A 27,016-nucleotide genomic window follows, 5' to 3' on the forward strand; every position below is an offset into this window, starting at 1 on the left:
AGTAATTTTGCAAGATGACAGGTATACATGTCTAACATACATTAACAAGTCCTTATATTTATAACATTTAACACTAGGATTTTTTGTGCAATTCCTCTGTAAATTTGCGCTTTGATTTGGCGATTGTACTGATGCCAGGTTCACACACTTTATTTTCGGTGTGCTGTACTGCGCTGGATTAAAGCTACAGCGCATTGTTCGCATTAAAATATACATGTATTGACATGAAAATGTAGTAATTTCACCATAGGTTAATATAATTTAAAGTCTAATGTGTTTCACGGTCAACACATGGCTTTTTATCCAGAAGCAAGGAAAACTACCCTGTACCTCACATTTAGATAAACGAGGAGACGTAATGGATTGCACTCGTCTCTTCGTGGAGGTGGAAAACACCATGTTCTTTATGACTCGCAAGATTTCTTGTATAAAGATTTAAAAACAAAGGAAAAGACAAGTTTAAATGTTTTGCCACTTGTAGACTGTAGAACTGTTACTGTTCTGTGTACAAAGAGAATCAAAATTATGGAGAGGGTCAAAGCCAGGGGCGGCGTTAGGGGTGGGCTAAGGGGGCTGGAGCCCCGAATGTTTTCAGTAAAGCCCCGAATGTTTTTATTACTATGCCATCAATGAGTTTCCATGCCCAATAAAGTAATTTATATTAGAATTTAAATAAATAAATAAACAAATAAATAAATATCTCTCGACTCTCACGTCTACAGTGTCTGTCAATTTACGCGTTGTCATTCACACCCGACAAAAACCGCCCACTGAGTCTAGTGCTTCTGACTGACATGTAAACTGGCCAACCATCGATGAGCGTCTGTACGATCCAGCCAATGAAATTAGATCTTTTGGAGCCAGGCGGTTTGTTAGCGTGTAGTATTTTACTAGATCAATTTATTTGAAAAATAAAATGGATATTTCAAAATTCTTCAAAAAAAAAGGAAGTAAAACACCCCCAGCCAACACTTGAACGCCAAGATACAACAGCTTCAGGTATCTGTAACTTTTAATCATAGTATTATATTTCTTATTCGGTTTTAAATTGTGTCTGATTTAACGTTACATTTTGAACGGTTGCGCAGCACAGTCTTTAAGACACACACACACACACACAGAGCGGTTATATTGTTGGGTTAGCATGGTCTGTGGCAGACTTTTCGTGTCAGGGCAACAATTCAATAAACAAGATAATAAAAAAAGACATATTTCGCTAAGGAAATGGTTCCAAACAAAGCATGTTGTTGTGCTCTGCAGCAACACACAGCGGTGTTTACTGAATAAATTTGCGTGAGTAAATGATTCACTGACCCATTCATAAAAACAGTTGCTTACTTTTTTTCTGAATGAATCATCTGTTTCGAACAAATCGATTGATTAAATGACTGACTGACTCACTCATTAAGGCAGTGGCTTGCCGCCACCTAGTGGCAAAGTACCATTCTAATTTGTTTCATCATTTCATATTTCTGTATTCCAAATTTTATATTTGATACATTAGCCTCATAAGATTATTTATGCAATTTGTAAGTGCTCCTTCAAAAATATAAGTGTATAGAGCCCTGCGTTTATAATTATACTTGGATGAAAATGAGTCATCCTTAACATTTTTGGTGTTTTGGATTCACTACAGCTGGAGAACAATTAAATACAAAATAGGCTATAGGCTCTACTGGGTGATTTTTTATTTTACTGAGTAACATTCATCATTTTCCCATATAGTGTATAGATTTTTAGGCATTCTATTATCTCAAACAGCCTGAAAAATAGTGCATTTAGCTGACGTAAATGGAAAAACATCTCCCCGGGGGAGCATGCCCCCGGACCCCCCTAGGTTTCGGCTAAGCCCCGAATGTTCACATCGTCTGGCTCCGCCCCTGGTCAAAGCAATGCAAATATTGAGTACTAGACTATAGGCACCTTATAATGAAACAAAAGCTGAATTAAGGACATTTTTGCAAATGTAGAAATCCTGGCCAGATGAAGAAGAGGTCCACTGAGTAATAATGCAGTATCAGCATATGACATATAAATAATAACATTACATGTTCTCTGTTTTGTCTCTGTCATGTACATGTTATGTTATGTAGTTCTTTGGCACGGTACCAGAGAACCAGGTCAATGTTATTGTGGCCAACCTGACAGTAACAGACAAAGACCAGCCCAACACAAGAGCATGGAAGACCGTCTACAAGATAACGGCTGGTGACCCCATGGGCCATTTCTCTGTGCCCACTGATCCCGTTTCTAATGAAGGCCTGGTGACTGTCGTCAAGGTAGGAGAATACTGAGCACTGTCACATTTGAAAAAACACAGTTGTGAATCACCTACATTTCCCAAGAAGATGATCTAATTCTAAGCCTGCAATAATAATAAATAAAAAAAACTGAGAAAGGTTTTCTGAATGGACAATTCCATTACAAATCTTTGCTTGAGGGCTCCCTCTTCTGTGGTTTTTACTTACCACTGTTGTACATGCAGTCTGAAATACCATTTCCAATCAAAGCATACAGCTAACACAAACAGTGCTTCATCTGTGACAGACCCCGCTTGACAATATGACAGAAAGACCAATAGACAAATCACCAGTCCAGCTGTGGCTAAATGGAGAGCTCAGTTCATATTGTGGAGGACGAAAGGTTGAGAGACATTATAACGATCACATCTGTCTATTCAACGAGTAGATCTCGGTCAGAACAAGAATAGATGAGCGGCTTTGCATGTCTTCAGCGTTCTTTGCAGATCTGTATGTTTGACAGTGCACTACAGTACAGATCAGCAGCTGGATGATTTACACAGTCCACTAAACACTTCACACAACATCAAGCTGCAAATGGACTCACACACACACCACACCACACACACACCACACCACACACACACCACGCACTCACACGCACTCACTCAACTCACTCACTCACACACACACACACACACACACACACACACTCACACACACATACTGGACGCTGAGTTCAATTCAAGCGGCAGTCTAAAACAGTTCAACAAATGGGCAAAAGTTTACTTCAAAAATAACCAATGTGACATAGATGAGTTTGAAGTTTGGTGTTTAAAAAAACTAAACTAAAAAAGTATGGAATTATTTTTGTGTCTTTATTATTCAAACAAAAATTCTGTATTTGAGAGCAAAACTAATTATTTTGTAATTAAAAAATAAAAGTTTGCAAAAAAAGTCTTCTTAAGGTTCAAAATTAAAGTAATTGAAAACAAAATAATTTGCAGTGCGTGTAAATCTTTAAAAAATATATATTTTTCTTTGTGCACTTCAAAAACTTTTCATCACTAATCCACAAATGTTGCTCTCTTTCCTGCCTTCTTTTTTTGCGGGTCTAAAACTTTTGTTTGCGAGTTGAAAAGTTTTGCATGCGAGTGAAGCTGTGTGTCAGTGGGCGGTCTCTACGCACCAGGATGAAACGCCCTTTTCTATTGGCCACTCTCGATTGAAGTGACAGGTTGACCACGCCCACTACGCTTTCCAGCCACTGACGCCAGTCTGACAGAAGAGTGAGCTTCTAATTCAAGATTCAAGATTTTTATTCGTCACATACACAATTATACAGAGTATAACCAGCAGTGAAATATAAGTCAGTTCCGCTCCAAGGACAGTGCAATTGTATAGACAAATATTAAGAAAAATAAAAGATAAAAAAAATATAAATGTGCAAGGTCAGTATGTTGTTGACATAAATAGTAATATAACAGGAATGTGCAAAAAAGTTGTACAGGGTATTTAAATGGCAGCATATGAGGTAGAAAAAAATATGAATAGCTTATTGATATGGTGATGTTAACATGGAGTCAAGTGATGTTATGACACAAAAAAGCAGCAATGGCCAGCAACCGCTCCTTTACTGGGTTAGTTAACTAATGTAACATCTTAAATTCAGTGACTAGTGAACTGAATTATTCTCTCTTCTCATGCTCCCCCACCTAAATACATAACGTTAGCTAAGCCTGTATGTAGTTGGTGATACCGCTGAATAGATTTGATTAGACAACAGTACCTTAGCTACAAGTTTCTATAGTCTTTGGTTAGCTAGCTGTTTTGTGTGTGTGTGTCTGCCAACTTCAGAAAGGAAAAATACGGTACAATCGCGGGTATGTATTTTATGTAAGTGCCTAACGTTATGTTAATTAAACTACACACACACACACACACAACAGCTAGCTAACCAAAGACTATAGAAAAGACTATGTTTTGTGGAGAGCTGCCCTTTCATCCAAAAATGTACACACTGTCGAAACAGCTGGCTCACAATCTCCATACTTTTACTCTTGAATGGTTCATGTATGCTGAGCATTGGCAGGCTAAATGGACTGCATGCTGTGGTTCTAAAGATGCATATAACTGTGTGCAATTTAAAGCTGTAAATACATTGGCAACCCAAACAAAATTGTATGTGTACCCCATTTGTGCAAAGCCATCAGAGCAGTTTTACATCCAAGAAAACCACACATAATTAAACCGAATAATCAGGTGAGGGATGGTGAGTTTAGCATAATTTATGTGTTCAAACAAAGTGACAGAAGTGTACAGATCACGGATGTCAGGATCCCAACACTGAAACACCGAAACAAGTGTCAGGATCTCAACACCATGAGCTTAACACACATAAGAGTTATGAGCACATGACAAGGTACACGAAACCAAAAGAGAGTTTCTTGACATTCCAGCCATATACAGTGGAACCAATGGTCATTTCACTAGGTGTGCAGAGCATTTCATAAAAACAGCATTAACATAAGGACAGATGGTGAGTGATACAGTTCATGTTTTTGTGTAATTGCTGTTTGCTTACAAAAAGACAAGACCAAGAGCACATGATCAGGATTTAGAAAAACCCATGCGCTCAGACACAAAACACCAAACCATGGCACGAGCGTCAGCTGCTAGACATAAACTCTCAGAAGTGACACAACTACGGCAAGAATAGAATATAATTTTCCAAATTTTAGATGGATACACACTACATTGCTGATTCATACAATTAAATTTATTTATTACACATTCTTTTCCATCTTTATTTCAGTCCATTGACTATGAGATCAACAGATCATTTGTGCTGATGGTGGTGGCACTGAATGAGGTTCCTCTGGACAAAGGCATCCGTCTGCCCCGTCAGTCCTCAGCCACCGTCTCTATTGGTGTCACGGACGTCAACGAGAGCCCGTATTTCCAGCCCAACCCTAAAGTGCTCCGTCTGCAGGAGGGCATGCTGGCCGAGTCTGAGATCACGACCTTCACCGCTCAGGATCCAGACCGCTTCGAGCAGCAGAGCCTCAGGTGCACACTAACCGCTGAGTGAAGCATCAGTCACGAGTATCATTAACAACACATACTGGAGAGATAACCAAGAACTGTACACCTCTTTTAAGAGATAATTTGGTATCTTATAGATGTGTCCAACCAGTCGCATTTAAGGACCAACACTAATTTTGGTATAAAACAGTAATATAAATTACATGTAATGAATATAAATCTTATGTAACCTTGATTTTAGTATATCTTAACACTTTTATGCTCTTCTTAGGTACAGCACACTGTCTGACCCTGCGAACTGGCTGAGAATCGATCCCATGAGCGGACAGATCACAACCATCGCTGTTTTAGACAGAGAGTCTCCGTTTGTTCAAGACAATATCTACACAGCTATGTTCCTCGCCATTGACAGCGGTATGTTTGCTGACCGACAAAATGACATTTGTTTTCTTGTTTGTATTCCCCCCCCCCCCAAAAAAATGAAGTCATTATTGGATTAGATGTAAAAAAAAGCATTGAAAAGACATTTACAAAAAGCAGGTTTAGAAATAAATATTTTCATTCAACACTGCATAAATAATGATAATAAATGGTAAAATTAGATTTTTTTTTCATGAATACTGTCAATATGAAACTAAAGTAGTAGGAGTAGTAAAATGCTGGGAAGTTTGTCGTCAAGTTTTTCCACGTTTCCCACCTTCTATACTCCTGCTTTTCCATATTTTTTACTCCACTCCAGTTTCTTGAGTCTTTTTCAAATCTGAGGTGTGAATGACCAGGGTTTCATGACACTTTAACATGACCATTGTGTTGAATATTTCAGTTGAATAGTGAAAACAACTCATTTGATTTAGTAATAACTTTTAACACTAACCCACACCAAGAAAATGTACTGATTTTTATGGCATCATTTAAAGTAAACAAGAAATCAGAATGGACTTTTTACTTTCTTAATTCATATTCTTGCTCTTATTGAGTGATTCTGGACGAATCGATCCAAAGGAATCAATATTGTTGATACTGGTGTTTAGGGCTGTCAAAACGGCTGGAAAACTACAATAAATCCGAATTTTGTATTTGAATATTATCAATATTCAAATTATATTTGAATTTAAAAGGCATAATTTCAGTTGCGGGGGAAAAAAAAGCCTTTGGCTTCTCTCCTGAGGCCACAAAAGGGCGCAAAATATTACCAATGCACATTTATTAAAGCAATAAAATAACGTGACTATCTTTGGACAGTGCATAACGTTTTAAATAATGTTTACGAATCAAATATAATTACTTAAGTTGTTAGGATTAGGGTTTGGCTTAGGGTTACTTGCATGTAATTATGCACAACCTATTGTTAATATAATAGTAAGTACATGTAACGTGTGTAGCAAGGACACCTTAAAATAAAGTGTTACCTTGAACTTACATTAATGTTATATGGTTTTCTAAACGTGTGGCTCTCTTGTGCGAGACGCAAATGTAACAATGATAGATGTCTCTATAGAACATGCAATAAGTATGCATTCTGTGTGAACGGCTTGGTTCCAGTTTTGCTGTAAACAACATCTCCGCATTGATGTTCTCTTTTTCTGCAATATTTTGAATGAGCAGTGCCTCATCCGGTGGGTTTAACTGCATATGCTAACAAAAGCATTAAAATGCAATGACACCTACATCGTCGTCGCATCTCGTGTGCCACTGATAAAGCTGCCTGACGCACACCTAAAATTAAAATGCAACGATTTTGCATTTGAATGTGGATTTTATTTTAAATTAGACAAATAGCTGAAATTCAAAAAAAGAAATTTGACAGCCCTGCTGGTGTTGTATAGAAAGAATCCATTCTCAAGTCTAAGTATCAATCGAAACTGAGTTTTTTAACTAAAGAACCAGTTTCAACCAGTTAATTCCCTGATGTGTATTCCATATATATATATTCAATACTATACTAAATACTGCTGAGGAGAAATTTAGTTCAGCATTGACCCATATTGCAATACATATGTCACCCTCCTTATCTTGATATGCATGGCATCTTGAGTTTGCTGGTAGTTTGTTGATGTTCCTGTTCTCAGTGTTGCTCATCATGAGTCTGTTTGGTCTCCAGGAATTCCTCCGGCCAGCAGCACCGGGACTCTGCAGATCCTTCTCTTGGACATAAATGATAATGCTCCGGAGGTGTTCCCGCCAGAGGCAGAGATGTGTGAAAAACCTGAGAACAACGGCATTAATATCACAGCACTGGATGCAGACATGGATCCCAATGCTGGACCCTTCTCCTTTGAGCTGCCTTTACAACCCAGCGATGTCAGGAAGAACTGGACAATCATGCGTCTCACTGGTGAGAAAATACACACAAGCAGAAATATCTCATCAGCCTCTTGAACACCAGATGTGTGCAATGAGATTTTCATTCTAATGTTCACTAACCATCTACACTGCAAGCACACGACGCATCACAGCACATCTTCAGCTGGTTCCACATTCCTTTTTTGACATACTGAATTTCAGTACATCTGAATTGGTTGCCATGCATTTTATTTTTAAATCTATTTGAATGTTACATCAAAGCTAGCTTGTGGTGTTTCTGGTCTTTGGATGATTAAAATACAATCAGTTTTTAACCATATATTTTGCATAATACTAATAATATTACTTTGCTATTCTAATTCAACTATATTACTGTTGTTGAAGTCTAGATTCTAGCTCACAGCTGGCCTTTTGCGAGCAGTGACAGACCTTTGAAATGAGGAAACGTTGAGTCTCTCCAGCGCAAAATAATGTTCCATTTCTCTCTGATGTTTACGAAGTTTCTGAGGTAAAGGCTTGCAGAACTTACAACACAGGAGTTTTCAGCTGGGCTCTAGGGCTGCAAAAGGGCTGCTAGGTGGTTTGCATGAAATTTGTATGAAGGGAACAGAATGACATCTAAACATAACTAAAACAAAGTAAATAGGAAATAAAATGAAAAAAGTCCCAATATGCGCAGTATAATGCGCAGTAATGAGGCGTCTGCTTATTTGTATGCTTCGAGCGACCTTTTCAGGGTCATTCGTATAGGAAATCAGCATGTAATGCAGGAGTCTCCAACCTTTTTATCATTCGTGAGATACTTTTTAAAAATGAAAGTGGACTAGACATACCCTACTACTGTCACAACACACTCAGGAGAAGGGAAACGCAGAGGCGAGGAACTTCTTTCAACCAACTTAGACTTTTCTTTAACAAAACTCAGGGATCACTAGAGACATGGAAAGCAACATGAAGACAATCAGACCAAACACAGAGGCAGGAAAACACAGGGCTTATGAACACAGGAGAAACTAGATAATTAATGACACAGGGCTGGGGACTAATAAACTAATGAGAACAAACCAGAACAGGAACTAACCAAATATGGGCACGAGAGGAGGGGGAAACAAGACACAGGACTGACAACTACATGGACACTTGTGTTACTACAAAGATTTGTTGGAATTGTATTAATAGAGCTGTCCGACTTGCATTCACATACATTTTCTCAGTCGGGAAATTATTTTTCACACACATGGTGATGAAGCTTCTTACGTCCGTTTCAGAGAAGCAGAGGACAAATATTTCAACCGATTGCTCAGGCATTTATGTGGCACCAAAATAAGGCACTGGGTTTTGGTACCCAACCCTATTCACCTAAATATTTACATTTTATCTAATTTAACCATTTTGTAATAATGAATTAATCAATGACCGAAAGCATTCTTACCGTACATTGACGTATTAATAAGCAGTCAGAAATTATTTTTGATATCATGATAAAGCCCACTGTAACTTGAGTGTTTGTTCATCCACACTTGCAGTACCTGTGTGAACCGTCTGCGAGAGCGCCATTGAAGTTATTTATTTGTGTGGTAATGAGTTAATTGGACTAACTAAGCGATTACACACATAAACACTTGAAAAACACAGTCTGCGATGACACCTCACTGTTAGCTCACAAAATCAGTAAACATTATGTGAGATTAAAATTTTGCTACAGAGCACTTTGGAACAGTCTTAACAGCTTGACTTCTCTTGAAAAGTGACATTATATCGGATGCTCACTAGCGCCAACTACAGGCTTCAGTGACACGCAGGTGACTACAGACACACTAAAGTAAATTATATAAATATTGCACTTCGGTGAAACCGCCAAACAGTAAAAACTGTTGCAGTGGTCTGGATACTTCCAGTGTTTACACTTTCTTAAAATTTCTTATTTTCATACTGATTCGAGAACTCAAATCACACACCTGCAGGTAAATACATGTGAATAATTCTAAGTATTGCTTTAATAGTGTTTAATCCATTTCCTAGGTGAATATGCACAACTTTCTCTTAAGATTGACTTTCTGGAGAGTGGAATCTATCAGATTCCCATTATAATCACAGACTCCGGTGACACGCCGCTGTCCAACACCTCGTACTTGCGAGTGAAGGTGTGTCCGTGTGATCATAACAGCGACTGCACAGATCAGGAGCCTATCATGAGCGCTGGACTCGGCACAGGAGCGATCATCACCCTGCTGCTGTGTGTCATCACCCTCCTCAGTGAGTCACATATACAGCTCCATCTCAAGAACATGTCCAGATCATGCTCCAATGTTGAGAATTCAAATGATAGTTTTCTTTAAAAAATCTCATTCTCATTTCTGTAATGCAAAAAGGAAATATAAATGGTAAAGTATTTATACAGGATCGCAATGTTTATTCAGCCTTTATTTAGGCAACAAGCACAAAAGTAATAAAGGCACCTATTGTATCAGTATTCTTCTTCTGTTTCTGCTCTTGAAGTCTATGGCAGCCTCTGGAACTGTACACAAGATTTATGAAATCTGAACATGTAAAAGTTGGTCTTACATTTATGATAATAACAGTAAGGGCTAGAAACGAATACTTCCCGAAGGTACCTGCATAACACCTTTCTTGATATTGACCCTTTCAGAAATCAGTGCTGATAAGGAAAACTGGTCGTTTTATATTCGTAATAATAACTCTCTCTGTGTAGTCCTGGTGTTGTTGTTTGTCATGTGGATGAAAAGGAGAGATAAAGAACGGCTGGCCAAGCAGCTGCTGATCGACCCAGAGGAGGACATAAGAGACAACATACTGAAATATGATGAAGAGGGAGGAGGGGAGGAAGACCAGGTACTGTCCAAGAACCTTAACTCAAACTTTAGCTTGTATTGGTCTATAACAAGCTCAACGTTGTCTTAGGATTTTAATTAAAAATGAATGTGTTGCCCCCTTTTTTAGATTGTACAGTAAAGATAGACACCAGAGCGAACTCTTCAGCATTAGTTTATTTTAAATGTCATCAGCTCTCTTCACAGTGCACTTTACGACCTGTTCGGATGGTAATTGTTTCTCATGGGGATGTAATTTTTTAAGATTTACAGGGGTTATTCGATGATTTTATGGCTGTCTGATTCCAGAATGTCAGTGCTTTTCTCAAACACCAAGTTTTTTTTGACAAACACCAGGGTCATATGACAATTTAATTGACGTCTGAATACATACCTCTGAGTTTACAAGAAGACATTAATTTTAAATTTACTCTTTCAATCTTTTATGACCACTGCTGAGCACTGAACACTACCTTTCGCACTTCGCTGTAATTAGCGTGTATTTTAAAGATGAACACTTTCATTACTGAAAGGCTGAAGGGAATTTGCAGGAATTATATTTCATCATCACTCCACCACAGCGAGTGGGAGCTTTTAAGAACAACAAGAAGAAACAAAAAAAAAAGCATGCAAACATTTGAAATGGGCCGTTATTATGGCAGCGATGCAATACAATTTTAAAATATTTATTATATACAATATAAAAATACATTAAAACATCAAGTAAGCAGCTTTGTTTACTATTTCAACTACAACATGTCTGTTTTGCTGTGTTTAAATGGAGGCTTTATTTACAGACAATTAGCAGACGTTCATGTGACTGTTATAGTATATGGTGTTGTAGAGACAAGTGCACGATCCAGGAGTTTAACAGAAAGGCTTCTTTATTAAATAGCATCAACACGTAAATACATTGAAGTAACTCAAGAGCTGACAACCACAGGGTAGAACTCAGGACTATTTAAAGAAACCAGGAACAAACGAGCAAACAAGATAATTAACTGAAGACAGGTGACAGGACTAGACGATGATTACTAATTAACTAAACCAGAACAGAAACTACCAAATAAGGTCAAAACAGAACTGAAAGAAAACTAAACCGTGACAGATATCGCCCCCTTCCCGGAAGGTGCGTCCCGCACCGTAAGATACACATAACGGGCGGGGGGCGGGCGCTCTGGAGGCTGGAGCCGGGCCAGGACAGGGAGGAGACCAGGGAAGCCTCCAGGGCGGATCAGGGGCCTTGGGAGGCCATGGCAGATCAGGAGACACGGGAGGCCATGGCGGATCCGGGGACACGGGAGGCCATGGTGGATCAGGAGACACGGGAGGCCATGATGGATCAGGAGACACGGGAGGCCCTGGAGGGACTATTTTTTGGGTTGGCCGAGACAGCACAGGGAGCTCCATGGCCTTTGCCTTCGGCCCGGCCACGCAGGCCAGGGGTATATAGCCCCCCAAAAAATTTATTTGGGAATGTTCCCTTCAAGGGGCCAAACTGGAGATGCGGGTTCTGTGGGGCGCTCAGGAGGAGCGGACACTGGAGGGCGCTCTGGAGGAGCGGATTCTAGGGAGCGCTCTGGAGGAGCGAGCTCTGGGGAATGCCCTGGATGAGCAAGCTGTAGGGGGCGCTCGAAGCGCGGACACTTGAGGGCGCTCTTGCAGCGCAGATACTTGGGGGCGCTCTTGCAGCGCAGACTCTTGGCGGCGCTCTGACAACGCGAATTCTCGGGGGTGCTCTGGAAGTGCGACTTCTCGGGTGTACTCTGGGTGCGCGGATCCGTACGGGACCAGCGGGGATGCAGGAGAGCTGGGTGGAACCAGCGAAGACGCAGGAGAGCTGGGCGGAACCAGCGAAGACGCAGGAGAGCTGGGCGGAACCAGCGAAGATGCAGGAGAGCTGGGCGGCACCAGCAGAGAAGAAGGAGGGTACTTGCGAGGAGCAGGCACTGGAGGGCACTTGCGAGGCGCAGGCACTGGAGGGCACTTGCGAGGCGCAGGCACTGGAGGGCACTTGCGAGGCGCAGGCACTGGAGGGCACTTGCGAGGCGCAGGCACTGGAGGGCACTTGCGAGGCGCAGGCACTGGAGGGCACTGGCGAGGAGCAGGCACTGCAGAGAGTACGGGAGCCGAGAACTCCGGGGGCAGAGCCTCATCCAGTAGCCCTGCGTTTTCTGTCGGCGGAACTGTCTTCGCCGCGGGCGGAACCATCATCGCCCTGGACGGCGGAAACATCGTGGGCGGCGGCATCATCCTCACCACGAGCGGAGGAAGTTCGCGGAACATCCCCGAACCTCCCCCGTGAGGAACCAAAACCAGCCGCCTCCTCATCTTCAGTTAAGGTCAGCTCTTCTGTTATAGTATATGGTGTTGTAGAGACAAGTACACGATCCAGGAGTTTAACAGAAAGGCTTCTTCTTTATTAAATAGCATCGAACACGTAAATACATTGAAGTAACTCAAGAGCTGACAACCACAGGATAGAACTCAGGACTATTTAAAGAAACCGGGAACAAACAAGCAAACAAGATAATTAACTGAAGACAGGTGACAGGACTAGACGATGATTACTAATTAACTAAACCAGAACAGGAACTACCAAATAAGGTCAAAACAGAACTGAAAGTAAACTAAACCGTGACAGTGACTGACTACGTGAGCAGCGTTCACAGCATCGTAGGATCACAAAACTCATGCTTCATATTACAAATCATCATATTACATTTTGTAACAGATGTGATGATTTTTCAGTCAGCAATAGCTTTTCTTTCTTGAAAGTGCTGTGAGAGGTGTAGGTGTCATGTAGGGAAGAACACAAGCCCTTTGTAAAGCAGATCTCGGTGGCCAAGTGGGCCAAAAAGCATTAGCCCAGTTTTAGTGAATCACTAATTAATGCCTGCCGCTAACCCATGTGTCTGGACTGATAACAGTACTCCATTTAAGGCTTCACAATTTCTGATTTCACGCCGTTTCTACTTAACATTCATTTCAAAGCAATATTGGAAAGTACTGCTGGGTCATTCCGTGTCAGCTCAACCAGAGGTCCCCGGCTCAAATGTTTGATCCTCTGATAGACGTGGCTTTCAAACACTCCCGTGTCTGTGTGAGCGCTCAGTGAAGAGTGTGGCCATTCAGAGATGTTAAAGTTAGAAATCACTTCGTTTTGGTCAGTGCTGAGATCTGCACACTTGCGAATCCTCTGATTATAACAATCAAAGCGTAAACTTGATGTAAGAGATCGCGTTGCCCTGTTAACACCTGGTATTAAGATGGGTTTTGGTCAGTTGGATCTCAAGTATATGAGGGAGACACGTTCCCGTTCACACCTGCTGTTTTAATCTGTCTCTTCTGTTCAATTTCCACCACTTCTGTCCTGATTTCTTTTGAGGGGAGGGTCTTTGGGCCAATGTACTTAGTTTAATCTTTTGATCTAATGTTGTGAAATAAGCTCGCACAATTCACATAGGCCTCTGAGCCAAATGCATTTTTTTTCCAAAGCTATTTTTAAAAGTTTTAAAAATTCTGCTACACATATCAGTCAAATTGCACTGAGAGACATTTTACCGGTATTCAGAATAGAATAAGATGAAAATCAGAAAATATAAGTAGCAATAAAAGTTTTAGTAAAAAAAATTTTTTTATATACAATTATAAAATGAATGTCACACCTCTGTTCATCAGTTTGCACTGGCTACTAATACCTGCTCGTGTAAAATTCAAGGCATTAATGTTTGCCTACAAAACCAGCACTGGCTCTGCACCCCTTTACCTAAATTCAGTTCTTCAGACTTATGTGCCTCTAGAAGTGTCACAGATCGGTCAGGCTCACTCACCCAATCACAATGCACTCCGTCACCTGAGTATTAACTACACGCACCTGCAATTCATCAACTCCTTCATCAACCAGCACTTATAAGCACACACCTCACTTCACTCAATGTCTGATCACGTTTATACGTAGTGGACTCTCTCCATGATATCCTGCCGATACATTGAGATACCTACTTTGGTTACTTACCTGTTGTGTCTTCTCCAGAGTTACCTTCTGCTCCTAGCTCCAACATCCCCTCCAGTCTCCATCGCATTGTGGATCATCTCCCTGCTCATCACCAGAGGTGTGTGCTTACTTCCATCTCCGTCCCACGATCTTCTGCGAAACAAGAATCAAGGTTACAAGCTTCTTCAAGTCAAGAAACCCTTCATTATTCAGTATACTCACCTTTCATCTGTACCCGCACCTGTTATACTTTTATAACTTACCTGTTATACTTTTATTCGTTTGTCCGAGTGTCATTCCGTAACAGAAGATTGGACCTACAAAGGAGTCAGCATTATGAGTGCACCCGACCCATTCCAGGAGATCGTGGATGCCCTCCAGCGGGTTCTCACTCCACCACCAGTTCCACCATCACCCGTACCTCCGGACACCAACAACATCATTCCTTCTCCTCCGGTAATTTTCAGTCCCATTGCCAAACCAGCGCCCTTCTCTGGCTCGGCGGAGGAGTGCAACGGATTCCTGCTTCAATGCTCGCTGGTCCTAGAGATACAACCGCAGCTGTATCCAACCGAAAAAGCCAAGATTGCATTTCTGATTTCCCTATTGAAGGGGCGTGCACTACAATGGTCAAAAAACTTTTGGGCACAAGCTGGTACTGTTACCCTTTCCTTTGATAATTTTGTTGCTCATTTCAGAGAAGTGTTTGGCAGACCGGCACGTGACACCACTGTCAGTGAACAACTCTATCATCTCCGACAAGGCTCCCTTCCTGTTAATGATTATGCTCTGAAATTTAGAACCCTTGCAGCGGCCAGCGGCTGGAATGAGCGCTTGCTCCTCACTACTTACCGACAAGGACTCGAGCCAAGGTTGCGGCTCCAACTCACAGCCTACGATGACTCCTATGATCTGGAAATCATACAGCTATCCATCCGATGTGCACGAGTGCATCGGCAACAGAGAACTCCTGGCTATGAAGTTAGCCCTAGAGGAGTGGAGGCATTGGCTGGAGGGTGCTCAACACCCATTCATCGTACTCGCTGACCACAAGAATCTCCAATACTTGCGACATGCCAAGCGAATTAACCTGGATGCGCTTTGTTAAAGCGGATGCGCTGTCTCGCCTGCAAGCTCCTGAAGAGGTCAGTGAGGAACCGGATACATCATTCCCAAGAAGATCTTCGTCAATCCCATCCAATGGACCTCCAGCCCAGCTTCTCCCTCCAATGCCTCCAGAGCCACTCTGCCGGGCTGTCCACAGGGGTTGCAGTATGTCCCCAGAGCACAACGCACCCCTCTGATTCACTCTACTCGCATATCGCTGGGCACTGGCCACCCAGGGGCCAACGGCACCCTCTCGCTGCTAAAGGACTGCTTCTGGTGGCCTAATATGGCTAGGGATGGGAGAAGGTTCGTCCAAGGCTGTTCCGACTGTGCCATCTCCAAGAGTCCGTGCCATCTTCCATCCAGCAAGCTCCTTCTGCTGCCCATCCCCAATTGCCCCTGGTCACACCTAGGAGTTGATTTCATCACAGAGCTGCCAGCCTCGGATGATAACGCATGTATCCTTGAAGTCATTGATCGATTCTCAAAGTCCTGTCGACTTCTCCCACTCAAGGGCCTGTCCACAGCTATGGAGACCGCTGAGATCATGTTTAACCACATCTTCAGATACTATGGAATTCCATAAGACATTATTTCAGACCGCGGCCCACTTTGTATCCAGAGTCTGGAAGGCCTTCTCGCTCCTAGGTGTTAGTCAAATGGGCAGATGGAAAGGAAGATTCAGGAAATCGGACAATTCCTGCGAACCTTCTGCCATAGCCACCAGGACTCTTGGAACCAATTTCTAAGCTGGGCCGAGTACGCACAGAAATCGCTTCATCAACAATCCACTGGACTCACTCCTTTCCAGTGCGTCCTCGGTTACCAGCCTCCCCTGTTCCCCTTGTCGAGGGAACCGTCTGAGGTACCATCTATCGATTACTGGTTCCGAGAGAGCAAGAGGGTCTGGGATGCAGCACACCATCAGCTGCAATGGGCAGTGCACAGAACCAAAATGACTGCAGACCTTCGTAGGGCTGAAACTCCCACATACCAACCTGGTCAGAAGGTCTGGCTGTCCACCCGGGACATCAGGGTGCGCCTGCCCTGCAAGAAACTTAGTCCCAGATACGTTGGTCCCTTTACCATCACCAAGCAGATCAACCCAGTCACATATCAACTCCAACTTCCCTCACATTACAAAATTCACCCTTCCTTCCATGTCTCACTAATCAAACCATATCACCCTCCTGTTTCTGTTTCCACAGAGCCGGGCCCGACAGTGGAACCCCCTCTCCCGGTAATCCAGGAGGAAGGTGCCATCTACACGGTCCACGAGATTCTGGACTCCCGGCGCCGTGGTGGTCTCTTAGAGTATCTTGTGGACTGGGAAGGTTATGGACCAGAGGAACGGTCATGGGTCCCCAGAAATGACATCCTCGATCCCACGCTACTGGATTACTTTCACTTTAACCATCCAGATCGTCCAGGACCCCGAGGGAGAGGTAGACCACCACGACGTCAGGGTCCTCGGCCCTCAGGAGCGGGCTGTGGAGGAGGGGGTACTGTCACAGATCGGTCAGGCTCACTCACCCAATCACAACGTACTCTGTCACCTGAGTTTTAACTACACGCACCTGCAAGTTATCAACTCCCTCATCAACCAGCACTTATAAGCACACACCTCACTTCACTCAATGTCTGATCTCGTTTATACGTAGTGGACTCTCTCCATGATATCCTGTCGATACATTGAGATACCTACATTGTTTACTTACCTGTTGTGTCTTCTCCAAAATTACCTTCTGCTCCTAGCTCCAACATCCCCTCCAGTCTCCATCGCATTGTGGATCATCTCCCTGCTCATCATCAGAGGTGTGTGCTTAATTCCATCTCCGTCCCACGATCTCCTGCGAAACAAGAATCAAGGTTACAAGTTTCTTCAAGTCAAGAAACCCTTCATTATTCAGGATACTCGCCTTTCATCTGCACCCACACCTATTGCTGACAATAAACTTACCTCTTATACTTTTATTCCTTTGTCCGAGTGTCATTCCATAACAAGAAGCTTGCGTTCTGCAAGTGAACAATGCTTTATTGTTCATCCCAGAGAGGCACAAAATCACTTTCACATTAACTGTTCCCTCCTGGTGACCTGCCCAACTCAATCCCAGCGTCCTCAGCCATCTTCAAGAATCAGCTAAAAACACATCTCTTCCATCTTTATTTGACCCTCTAACTCTAGTGCTTTCTATTCTTTAAAAAAAAAACTTGTCCCTTTTAGTCTTGCACTATTCATTTACTAACTGCTTGTTTTCTTAAAAAAAAAACTAACTTCTCTATTCTTTTTGTATTTTAGCTATTGGTTTTCTTTTTATTATGTAATTTTAAAAAAAACTTGCTCGTTTACTGTTAAGCTAACTGAGGCTTGTTATCGCACTTGTGTATCATTGCTCTTTTGTTGATTTTGATTCTATTGTCCTCATTTGTAAGTTACTTTGGATAAAAGCGTCTGCTAAATGACTAAATGTAAAATACAACACAAATTATAATTGGATTTATTATAAACAACATAGGCAATGTTATAAATGAGAGGACTGTGATGTGTGCCTGAGAAAGGCTCGAGGGCAATCGCGGATATTGTCCTAATCACTGCGGGAAAAAACGAAAACATTCTGTCATTCTTGGTCATAAAGATAGCTGTAAGACATCATTTGAAAATGGTTTACTTTTATGTATATTCACAATAAGAAGCTTAATAAGCTTTCCTGTAGCTCAAATTGTAGAGCATGGTGCTAGCAAGGTCATGGGTTCGATTCCCAGGGAAAGCAAGAGCTGATAAAAATGTAAAAACTGTAACTTGAATGCAATGTAAGTCGCTTTGGATAAAAGCATCTGCTAAATGCATAAATGTAAGAAACAAAAACTATGCCTTTGTAAAAACAAGAAAATAAACAGGATGCACTTTGCCATTTATATTTTCTTAAACTTGTTGTGCTGCCATAAAAATGAAATTAAACTGACCTTTTTTCCTTCCGTTTGTTTTGATTTTTCAAATATTTAACTGAAACATATTTCATGTAGGTCTATTTATTTTATTCCGATTTCTGTCATTTTATTGTTTTTCTGTTTTCTCCTGTTTATACACATGCAGAACTAAACCACTGAAAAGAAAAACATCTATTTTCAATATACAAAATATACACTTTAACATTGTAATTTAATGTAAACCTAATTTAACATTCTAATTTTGTTGGTTAACGGAAAGGAAATGAACATTGTAATGTTTAAGAATTAGGTAAGTCAGCTGAGAGTTTAGCGGCTGATCGAACGCGTTCAACCACATGAGTTCAACACTACGAGCGTAATCCGGTCCAATGTGTTTTTAACTACCTCTGGAAGTGCTCAAAACACTTTAGACTCAGTTCACACCTATATTTCGCTTGTATTTAGCTTGATGTGTCATTAGTAACCCTTTAAAATAATACATAATTAGTTTTTGAAAATTGTGATTTAAGGTCGATCACAGTAAACATCTTTTAAAATTGGAATATATATCATAAAAATTAACTTTGAATCTAGTGCAGTATTTTGTCATTGCAACATTTTAGTGCAACCTTCACTAACAACTGCATCTGTAAGCATTGACTGTATTATCCCACCGGTCACTATTGTTGCAAGTGCATTTTTTGTTACATGAATGAAGTAATTATGAAGAATGACTGGAAACAGATTGGAAATAATTTTACTTTGCATTAAGTATCCTATATTGTTTCAACGGTTTTCACAAAAATTGGTGAGGACAGACAGAATCGATTTTTGTCAAAAAGTGGTGGGGACATGTCCCAGCCCGCAAATTACACCAACTAAACAAAATGGGCAATAACTACCTATCACAGGTCGACAATCGTTTCTCAGTCCCTGTTAAAATATGACTCTCATATTCAAGAACATTTTACTGTTATTGACATTCACTCAAAACTGCTGCGTTTGACACATCAGTAAGGAGCAAAAGATCTTTGTAAAAATCAGCGTATGACAATAGAAGTTTTATAAATGCTAGCAGTGTTTTTAGTCTTGTTTCTGCACCTAAACAGGATTATGACCTGAGTCAGCTGCAGCAGCCAGATATAGAGGCTGATGGCTTCAAGGGCATCGGTATACGTCGGATGGATGAGAGACCTCTGCACCCTGAGCCCCATTACCCCGTCAGATCCACCGCACCCCATCCTGGAGATATTGGAGACTTCATTAGCGAGGTGAAGTATCAAACAAAATACTGTAAAATATCATTGTTTAAAAGATGAATACACAGCAGGTGGTACTAATGTGTTGATAAATGTTGCATATGGGCTACGGCCCTCCAGGAATAAATACAGTAGGTAGTCAAGCAAAATGCTTGCAGTAAAGTAAAAACAACCCAGTCACGTGTGAAACTCTTTGGCAAAATCACCACCAGGTGGCGCAAAGGGATGCTTAATACTATTGCTCGAAAAAGCTTGAATTGAAATTAAGATAAAATAATAAAACTTGTATTAACAACAATAATAACATTTCATCTTGATAATTATTCATCATATAAATGCTTAATGTTCCAGCTATTTGACGTCTGTCACTTACAGTGAAATATTACAGTTACAGCGGTGCTCGAAGTTTGCTTACTTTTTATTGTACAGTACTAGCCAGTTTACAAATAAAAGGTGTGAAACTTACATTTAATAATTCACTGATGCATTTCAGCAGGTCATGTCAGTACTTATTCTTTATTCCCATACTAGAGTCCTGCATGACATGCTGAGAAATGTCTGCAAAATAAGAAAATGTTGTAAGATCATTGTATTTATTGCTTATTGTTTTTATTCCCATGATTTTAATTGATGAGACAATATTAACATTATACGTATAAAACTGTGTATTAAACAAGGCTTGACAACATTTAATGCCCCAATGTAAGATAAACCACTATTTGATAGTAATAATAATAAAAATAATACTGTTAACGCTGATTCTTGAGAAGTGGGACAAAACAGGGTGCAAAATTGAAATAAATAAAACCTTGTACTCAGACAAATGAAACTATATTTATGTATCTTATATGTAATAAGCTACTGAGCTATGCTTTGATGCAACCTCCCAACTTTTCTCTTTTTTTAACAAAATGTGCTTTTTACCTTGGACTGGGGTAATATAACTTTAACTTGTCTTTAACAGCATTCGAGATGTTTATAACATTTCAAAACACATTCTCACGTTAGCAGACAGATTACACTTTCATATGTGACCAACAATTCCTCAACAAATATAAAATATCATAATCAAATATTATCAACATATTCATCTGACGGAGGTGACACATCTGATGGTGGAGACGAAAACCTGAATTTGTAGTCATTTTAACTATCAAATACACTGAATCTATCACTTACTGTATTAAAACAAAAACAACAAATGGTGAGTATGTGATTGTTTATAAAGTTTTTATTCAAGATTCAAGATTTTTATTTGTCACATACACAATTATACAGAGTATAACCAGCAGTGAAATGCAGGTCAGGTCCGCTCCAAGGACAGTGCAATTATATAGAATACAAATATTAAGAAAAAGAAAAGTAGAAAAAAATAAATAAAATAAAATATAAAAAATATAAATATAAATGTTCTGGTCAGTATGTTGTTGACTTAAATAGTAATAAAGAGGAATGTGCAAAAAAGTTGCACAGGGTATTTAAATAGCAGCAATATGAGGTAGAGAAAAATTATGAATAGCTTATTGATATGGTGATATTTACATGGAGTCAAGTGATGTTATGACACAGAGTTAGAGTTTAGGAGCCTGATGGCCTGGGGGAAGAAGCTCCTCCTAAGTCTCTCAGTTTTTGCCATCAGGCTACGGAAGCGCTTACCAGATGGAAGCAAAGTGAATAGACGGTTACCAAGGTGATTTGAGTCCTTGATGATTTTGACAGCTTTATTTTTGCAGCGTTTGAGGTAGACGTCCTGCAGAGAGGGGAGAGCAGACCCTGAGATGTGCTCACCTAAGCGCACAACTCTCTGTAGTGCTTTGCAGTCCTGATTGGAGCTGTTTCCATACCACACTGAGATGCACTGAGTCAATACACTTTCTATGGTCCCTGAATAGAAAGTTTTCAGGATTGTTGGCGAGACCCTGAATGTTGGAATTGCGACTCTAGTTTCCTCCCGTAGTGCTGCTTCGCCTCCTTCACCGCTCTGCGCGCGCTGTAAGATGCAGCCTTGTAGTCATCCATGTTCCCGGTGATGAACCCTGTGTTGTAGGCAGCGGAGCGGGATCTCAGGGCGTCGCGGATGGTTTTATCCACCCACGGCTTCTGGTTGGGAAACGTCCTGATGATGGTTTTCTGCACCGTATCATCCATTAGTTTCTCTATAAATCCCACAACCGCTTCCGTAAACAAGCTGACGTCATCAGAGCTGCGCCGGAACATGTCCCAGTCTGCGTCATCTAGTGCGTCCTGCAGAGCGGCCACCGATTGGTCCGTCCAGCGTTGGACCTCCCTCTGCACCGGGGCTTCCTGTTTCAGCCTCTGTTTGTAAACAGGCATGAGGAAGATGGCGGCATGGTCCCATTTCCCAAACGGTGGTTGTGACTGTGCCTTGTAGCTGTTCTTGTATGGGGTGTAACAATGATCTAATGTCCTTTCGCCCCTGGTGGGGCAGCCGATGTGCTGATGGAAGTTCGGCAGTGCACGCTTAAGGTTGGCACTGTTGAAATCTCCCAAAACAATGAATGCGGCGTCCCGGTGCTGTGTCTGGTGAAGGTGTAGTGTTTCATGTAAATCCCATATCGCAGTGTCCGTGTCCGCTTGAGGTGGAATATAAACGGCACTGACGATGACCGAGCTAAATTCCCGAGGGAGATAAAAAGGGCGACATTTGATGGTCAGAAGTTCAAGATTCGGTGTGCAGGAGCGTGAGAGGGGAACAATGCTCGCGCTGTCGCACCAGTGTTTGTTCACCATCAGACATACTCCACCTCCCCTAGTCTTTCCCGAGTCCAGCGTTCTGTCCATGCGGTAAACCGAGAAGAACTCGGCCGGCTGGATGGCGTGGTCTGGTACCGCTGGGTTCAGCCATGTCTCGGTGAAGCAGAGAAGTTTGCAGTCCCGAATGTCCCTCTGGAACTTGACTCTTGCCCTGAGGTCATCGAGTTTGTTATCCAGCGACTGGACATTGGCGAGCAGGACACTTGGTAAGGGAGCGCGGTGTGCGCGTGCCCTCAGCCTGTTCATGATGCCGGCTTGTTTCCCTCGAGGACGCCGGTACGGGTCGCGTCCTTTGTTCCTCCTCAGGATCTCGCTCGGCCAGGATGGGTCCGGGTTCAAAAACGGCGAAAGGTGAGTGCATTGTGCACCAATAGAAATAAGAGTGGCCCTGTCGTATGTAAGAATGGCCATCTTACAAAAAGAAACCGGTGTTTATAGTTTACAATACGAAAAAATAACAAAAGAAGACAAGGTTTGGTCGGAGCAGTCGTGACGGCAGCCGATCTCACCGGCGCTATCTTGCCATGGCGTAAACGTTATTAATCCCCATAACGTTTACAATTGAAAACATTTTCATTTTTAAACCTAATAGCAGTTACAATTGCTGGACATGTTTTGTCCCATGTCTCAAGAATCAGTGGCAAATGTGTAAAAATCTAAAATACAGTGTAATACTGTGCGGCACAGAGTAAAATGTAAGCACAGCCTCGCAGGCTTGACATTTATGCTTGAATTCGTTCTAAATAACAAACGCATATAAGTTCTTAAATACTGTATTTGCTTCTGTGAATATGAATTATTTTATCTAGTGTTTCTCTTAGATTAAGAGACTTGTGAAAATGCTTTTTGATATTTTTGATACATTTACCTGATAACTTGTCATGGTCTGTGGTTAAAGCAAATGATTTTTTTTTTTTTCAGAGTATGTTACATAATGTAAAGCCTGACCTAAAAAGATGGAGATCACTTCATCGTATCAGTGATAGGTTGAATTAACCTGTTAACTGTCGGTTCCACTTTTTGAGTATAGGCCTGAGAATGACATTTCCAACTTAAATTGTTATAAATTTTGAATGGTTTGGAGCAGATACTTAAGGTTGGTCTCGTTTTAAAGAAGACACTTAGCAGATTATTGTAGAGGTGAAAAAAGTTCTAAAACTTATATTACAAAAAAGGTATGGAAGTTTAAGTTTATGAAAATATAAAATGTAAAATGTTTAATATTTATATTTTTTGTAAAATATATATTTTACATAACATGTTTTACTCTAAAACAGCTAGAAAATCAAAACCAAAAATCTGAAAAAGTTGTGTTCCAAATTTGAGGTTGATATCTCAAAAAATTAGCTTTCAGTGAAATTTTGTTTGGGCGTAGTACCAAGCCTTTCCACTAGATGACCATCAAACCCCATTAGTAACCATATGAGGGCGGCTCCATTTCCATATATGGTTCGAGTGATCTGAAACATGTTTTCTCCATTCTTTTCTCAATATTTATGATGTAGACATCACATTCAGAAGTATTAAGGGTGGTATGACAGTATTTGATTTCAATTCATCCTCTAAAAAACACATAAAAGACATGCAACAAGAACCCTGGACGTACAATATAGTTCACACTGCATCAAAAATTGAGAACCTATTGTTTTTTCTTTATATTCGAAACACTTTTAGACCTTTTTTTCTCAAAAAATAGAATCAATTTTATCTTTTGAACACTTGACATGAACATGAATGGAGATTTTTCATGATTTTATATATGTATCACTATTTCAAAGTAAAGGTCAGAACTCTCTCTCTGACTGATGAGTACTCTTCTTACAAATTAACAAATTACAGTTGCCCTGTAAAATATTTAAAAAATCCGTCACCAAATATGAAAACTAGAGTCTTTAAGCTTTCAAAGGATATATAGTTTGTCAAGATTGCTTTTGGTTCAGACTAAGATATTACTGTTTAAATCATGTAATGGATTTTTTTTTTGCCTAAATCATTCTTTAAAATTAGACTAGAGAAATGCTTTTAGAGACAAGACTCGTTCTGTTTCACACACATGTTGTATGTAAGTCTGTTAATGTCTATAGTTATGATTAGCTGCTGACCTAAGGACAGCAATGCTAGGCTGGCAGGTTTGTTGGAGAGTCTCAGGTTGAATGTACCCTAGCTAAGAAAATAATTTTGACTTGATGGAAACAAAATGTGAGAACCTGTTTTCAATTACATGTTGAGTAATATTAGGTTAGTTTTTATTAGTTTATTTGGTGTGTGTAATGCTGTTCTGTATTGTGACTGGGATATGCATGATCCCTGAAAACATGGATAGTAGGGATGTGCCCGAAGCCTTATTCAGAAATAATAATGAATTCTTATACAAAATAAATGATGAATTCTTATAAACAAAAGGAAAACAACATTGTTAGATGCAGATTAGATGTAATAGCACAATATTTTAGATAAATATCTAAATATGCAGAGGTGGGTAGAGTACCCAAAAACTGTACTCAAGTAAAAGTAAAAGTACTTGTAGAAATATTTACTCAAGTAAAAGTAAAAGTAATAGTCTGAATAGTTACTTGAGTAAGAGTAAAAAAGTATCAGATAAAAAAACTACTCAAGTAGTTAGCTACTAGTTACTTAGGATCATATACTGAATATAGTCTATTTTTATTTAGATGTATAGATATTTAGATAAAATTTATATACACACACACACACACACACACACACACACAACTGCCGTTCAAAAGATGTTTTTTTAATGTAATTTATTTCAGTGATGCAAATTAATTTTTATCAGCCTTTAAGCCAGTCTTCAGTGTGACATAATCCTTCAGAAATCATTCCAATTTCTTGATTTATTATCAATGCTGTTCTTTTCAGCTTTCTATTCATAAAAGAATTGTGAACAAAATGTCACAGGTTCCAAAAACAGCAGCAAAACCCTGTTGAAAAAAACAGCATATGCTGGTATAGGTATGTTTTGAAGCATGGGATGCTGGTTTAAGCTGGTCCTAAAATGGTCTGACCAGCTTAAGACCAGCACATGACCAGCTAAGGACCAGCATAAACCAGCAAAAGACCAGCATAAACCAGCATCACAGCTTCAAAACATACCAAACTAGCATATGCTGTTTTTTTTTCAACAACACTGATAATAAATCAATATATTAGAATGATTTCTGAAGGATCATATGACTCTGAAAACTGGAGTAACAGCTGATAAAAATTCAGATTTGCATCACTGAATTATTAATTATATTTTAAAGTATATTAATTATGTTATTAATTAAGTATATTAATTCATTATTAATTATGTATTTTGTATGTATATAACCTCTAACACGGAGAAGAGAGAAATCTCCTCACAAGACCGCTACAGAACATCTGAACATAACGAAATAAATGCATATGATGAATCTTCTTCCGTCTGTTCCGCAAAATGTAAAGAAATGTAGCTTTTATTTCTGCAAGCGTAAATATTGTGAAAATATCAATATTAATTGTGTCTAAGCAAAGCTTAGTAACTTAATGAATTAATTCTAGATTGTATTTAATGTAAGGTACATTTACAACAAATTGGTAATGTCATAGTGGTTTGTGTACTGTAAACGAATCTATACCTGTGGAACCGACAGCACACGCGGTGTTCATCTAATGAAGATCTTCATAGCTAGCAAACCATAGCCTTTGCAGATTTGCTTTCACCTGACTGTAGATCCAAAGGCACGTCTTCAACGCTCTTGATGTTCTTAAACTTTCTATTATCTGAGTGAGAACCGCTTCAGCGACTCAGCGCGTGCTGAGTCGTTGAACTGAACGAATCATTCAAACTGATTCGCGAACCGATTCACTGGTTTGCCAACTGGGTTGATCGAGCCTTCGAACAGAATTGACTCAAAAGAATGAATCATTCGCGAACGGACATCGCTCGTTGCCCAGAGAAAGGTAGACGGCGCGTTTGGAATAAATTGAAGCATTTTTGTCTTTATTATTACGTATTGCATTAAGATAAAGTAACGAGAGGAGCGTCACCCACAGTAACTAAGTAAAAGTACCGTTTTTTCACTAAAAATGTACTTGAGTAAGAGTAAAAGTACCCAATTTTAAATATACTCTAAAAGTATTAGTTACTCAAAAAATGTACTCAAGTAAATGTAACGAAGTAAATGTAACTCGTTACTACCCACCTCTGTAAATATGCAATAATGAGTGCATAAACTGAATGAGTGTTGACTTTGTCTGAAAATGACTGATTCTGTGATCGTGATCATATAGCTGCATTGCAGTTTCTGATGTTCAGCAGCATGCGTATCATACGTGACACATTTCCTGCTCAACGCTTCCTCTGCTTCAGTTCTGGTGCATTATTTGAAAAGGTTAAATGGTCATGAAAAAAAAGGTTGTTGTATTGTTGTATTGTTCACAGTCAAAAAGGACTGGATATGGGAAACGAATGGTAAGCCAAGTAGTTAGCAGGTAATAAATGGATCATGACTGATCTATAAATATCATTAAGTACTAGAAAATCCC

The 27,016-nt window shown here is 40.2% G+C and overlaps 1 protein-coding gene across 2 annotated transcripts in view; it reads left to right on the plus strand.

Annotated features, from left to right (window-relative positions):
• LOC306845538 (cadherin-2-like) overlaps positions 1-27,016 on the plus strand; it is a 77,052-nt gene that overhangs the window by 48,821 nt on the left and 1,215 nt on the right. For both annotated transcript variants that reach the window (XM_079378408.1, XM_079378409.1), the window contains 7 exons: positions 2,094-2,279; positions 5,056-5,309; positions 5,557-5,699; positions 7,387-7,620; positions 9,612-9,845; positions 10,303-10,442; positions 19,562-19,723. In XM_079378408.1, coding sequence (XP_079234534.1) covers positions 2,094-2,279; positions 5,056-5,309; positions 5,557-5,699; positions 7,387-7,620; positions 9,612-9,845; positions 10,303-10,442; positions 19,562-19,723 — 1,353 coding nt within the window. The remainder of the gene's footprint in view (positions 1-2,093; positions 2,280-5,055; positions 5,310-5,556; positions 5,700-7,386; positions 7,621-9,611; positions 9,846-10,302; positions 10,443-19,561; positions 19,724-27,016) is intronic.

This window comes from Barbus barbus, assembly GCF_936440315.1.
Source record: "Barbus barbus genome assembly, chromosome: 26".
Classification (NCBI taxonomy): domain Eukaryota; kingdom Metazoa; phylum Chordata; class Actinopteri; order Cypriniformes; family Cyprinidae; genus Barbus; species Barbus barbus.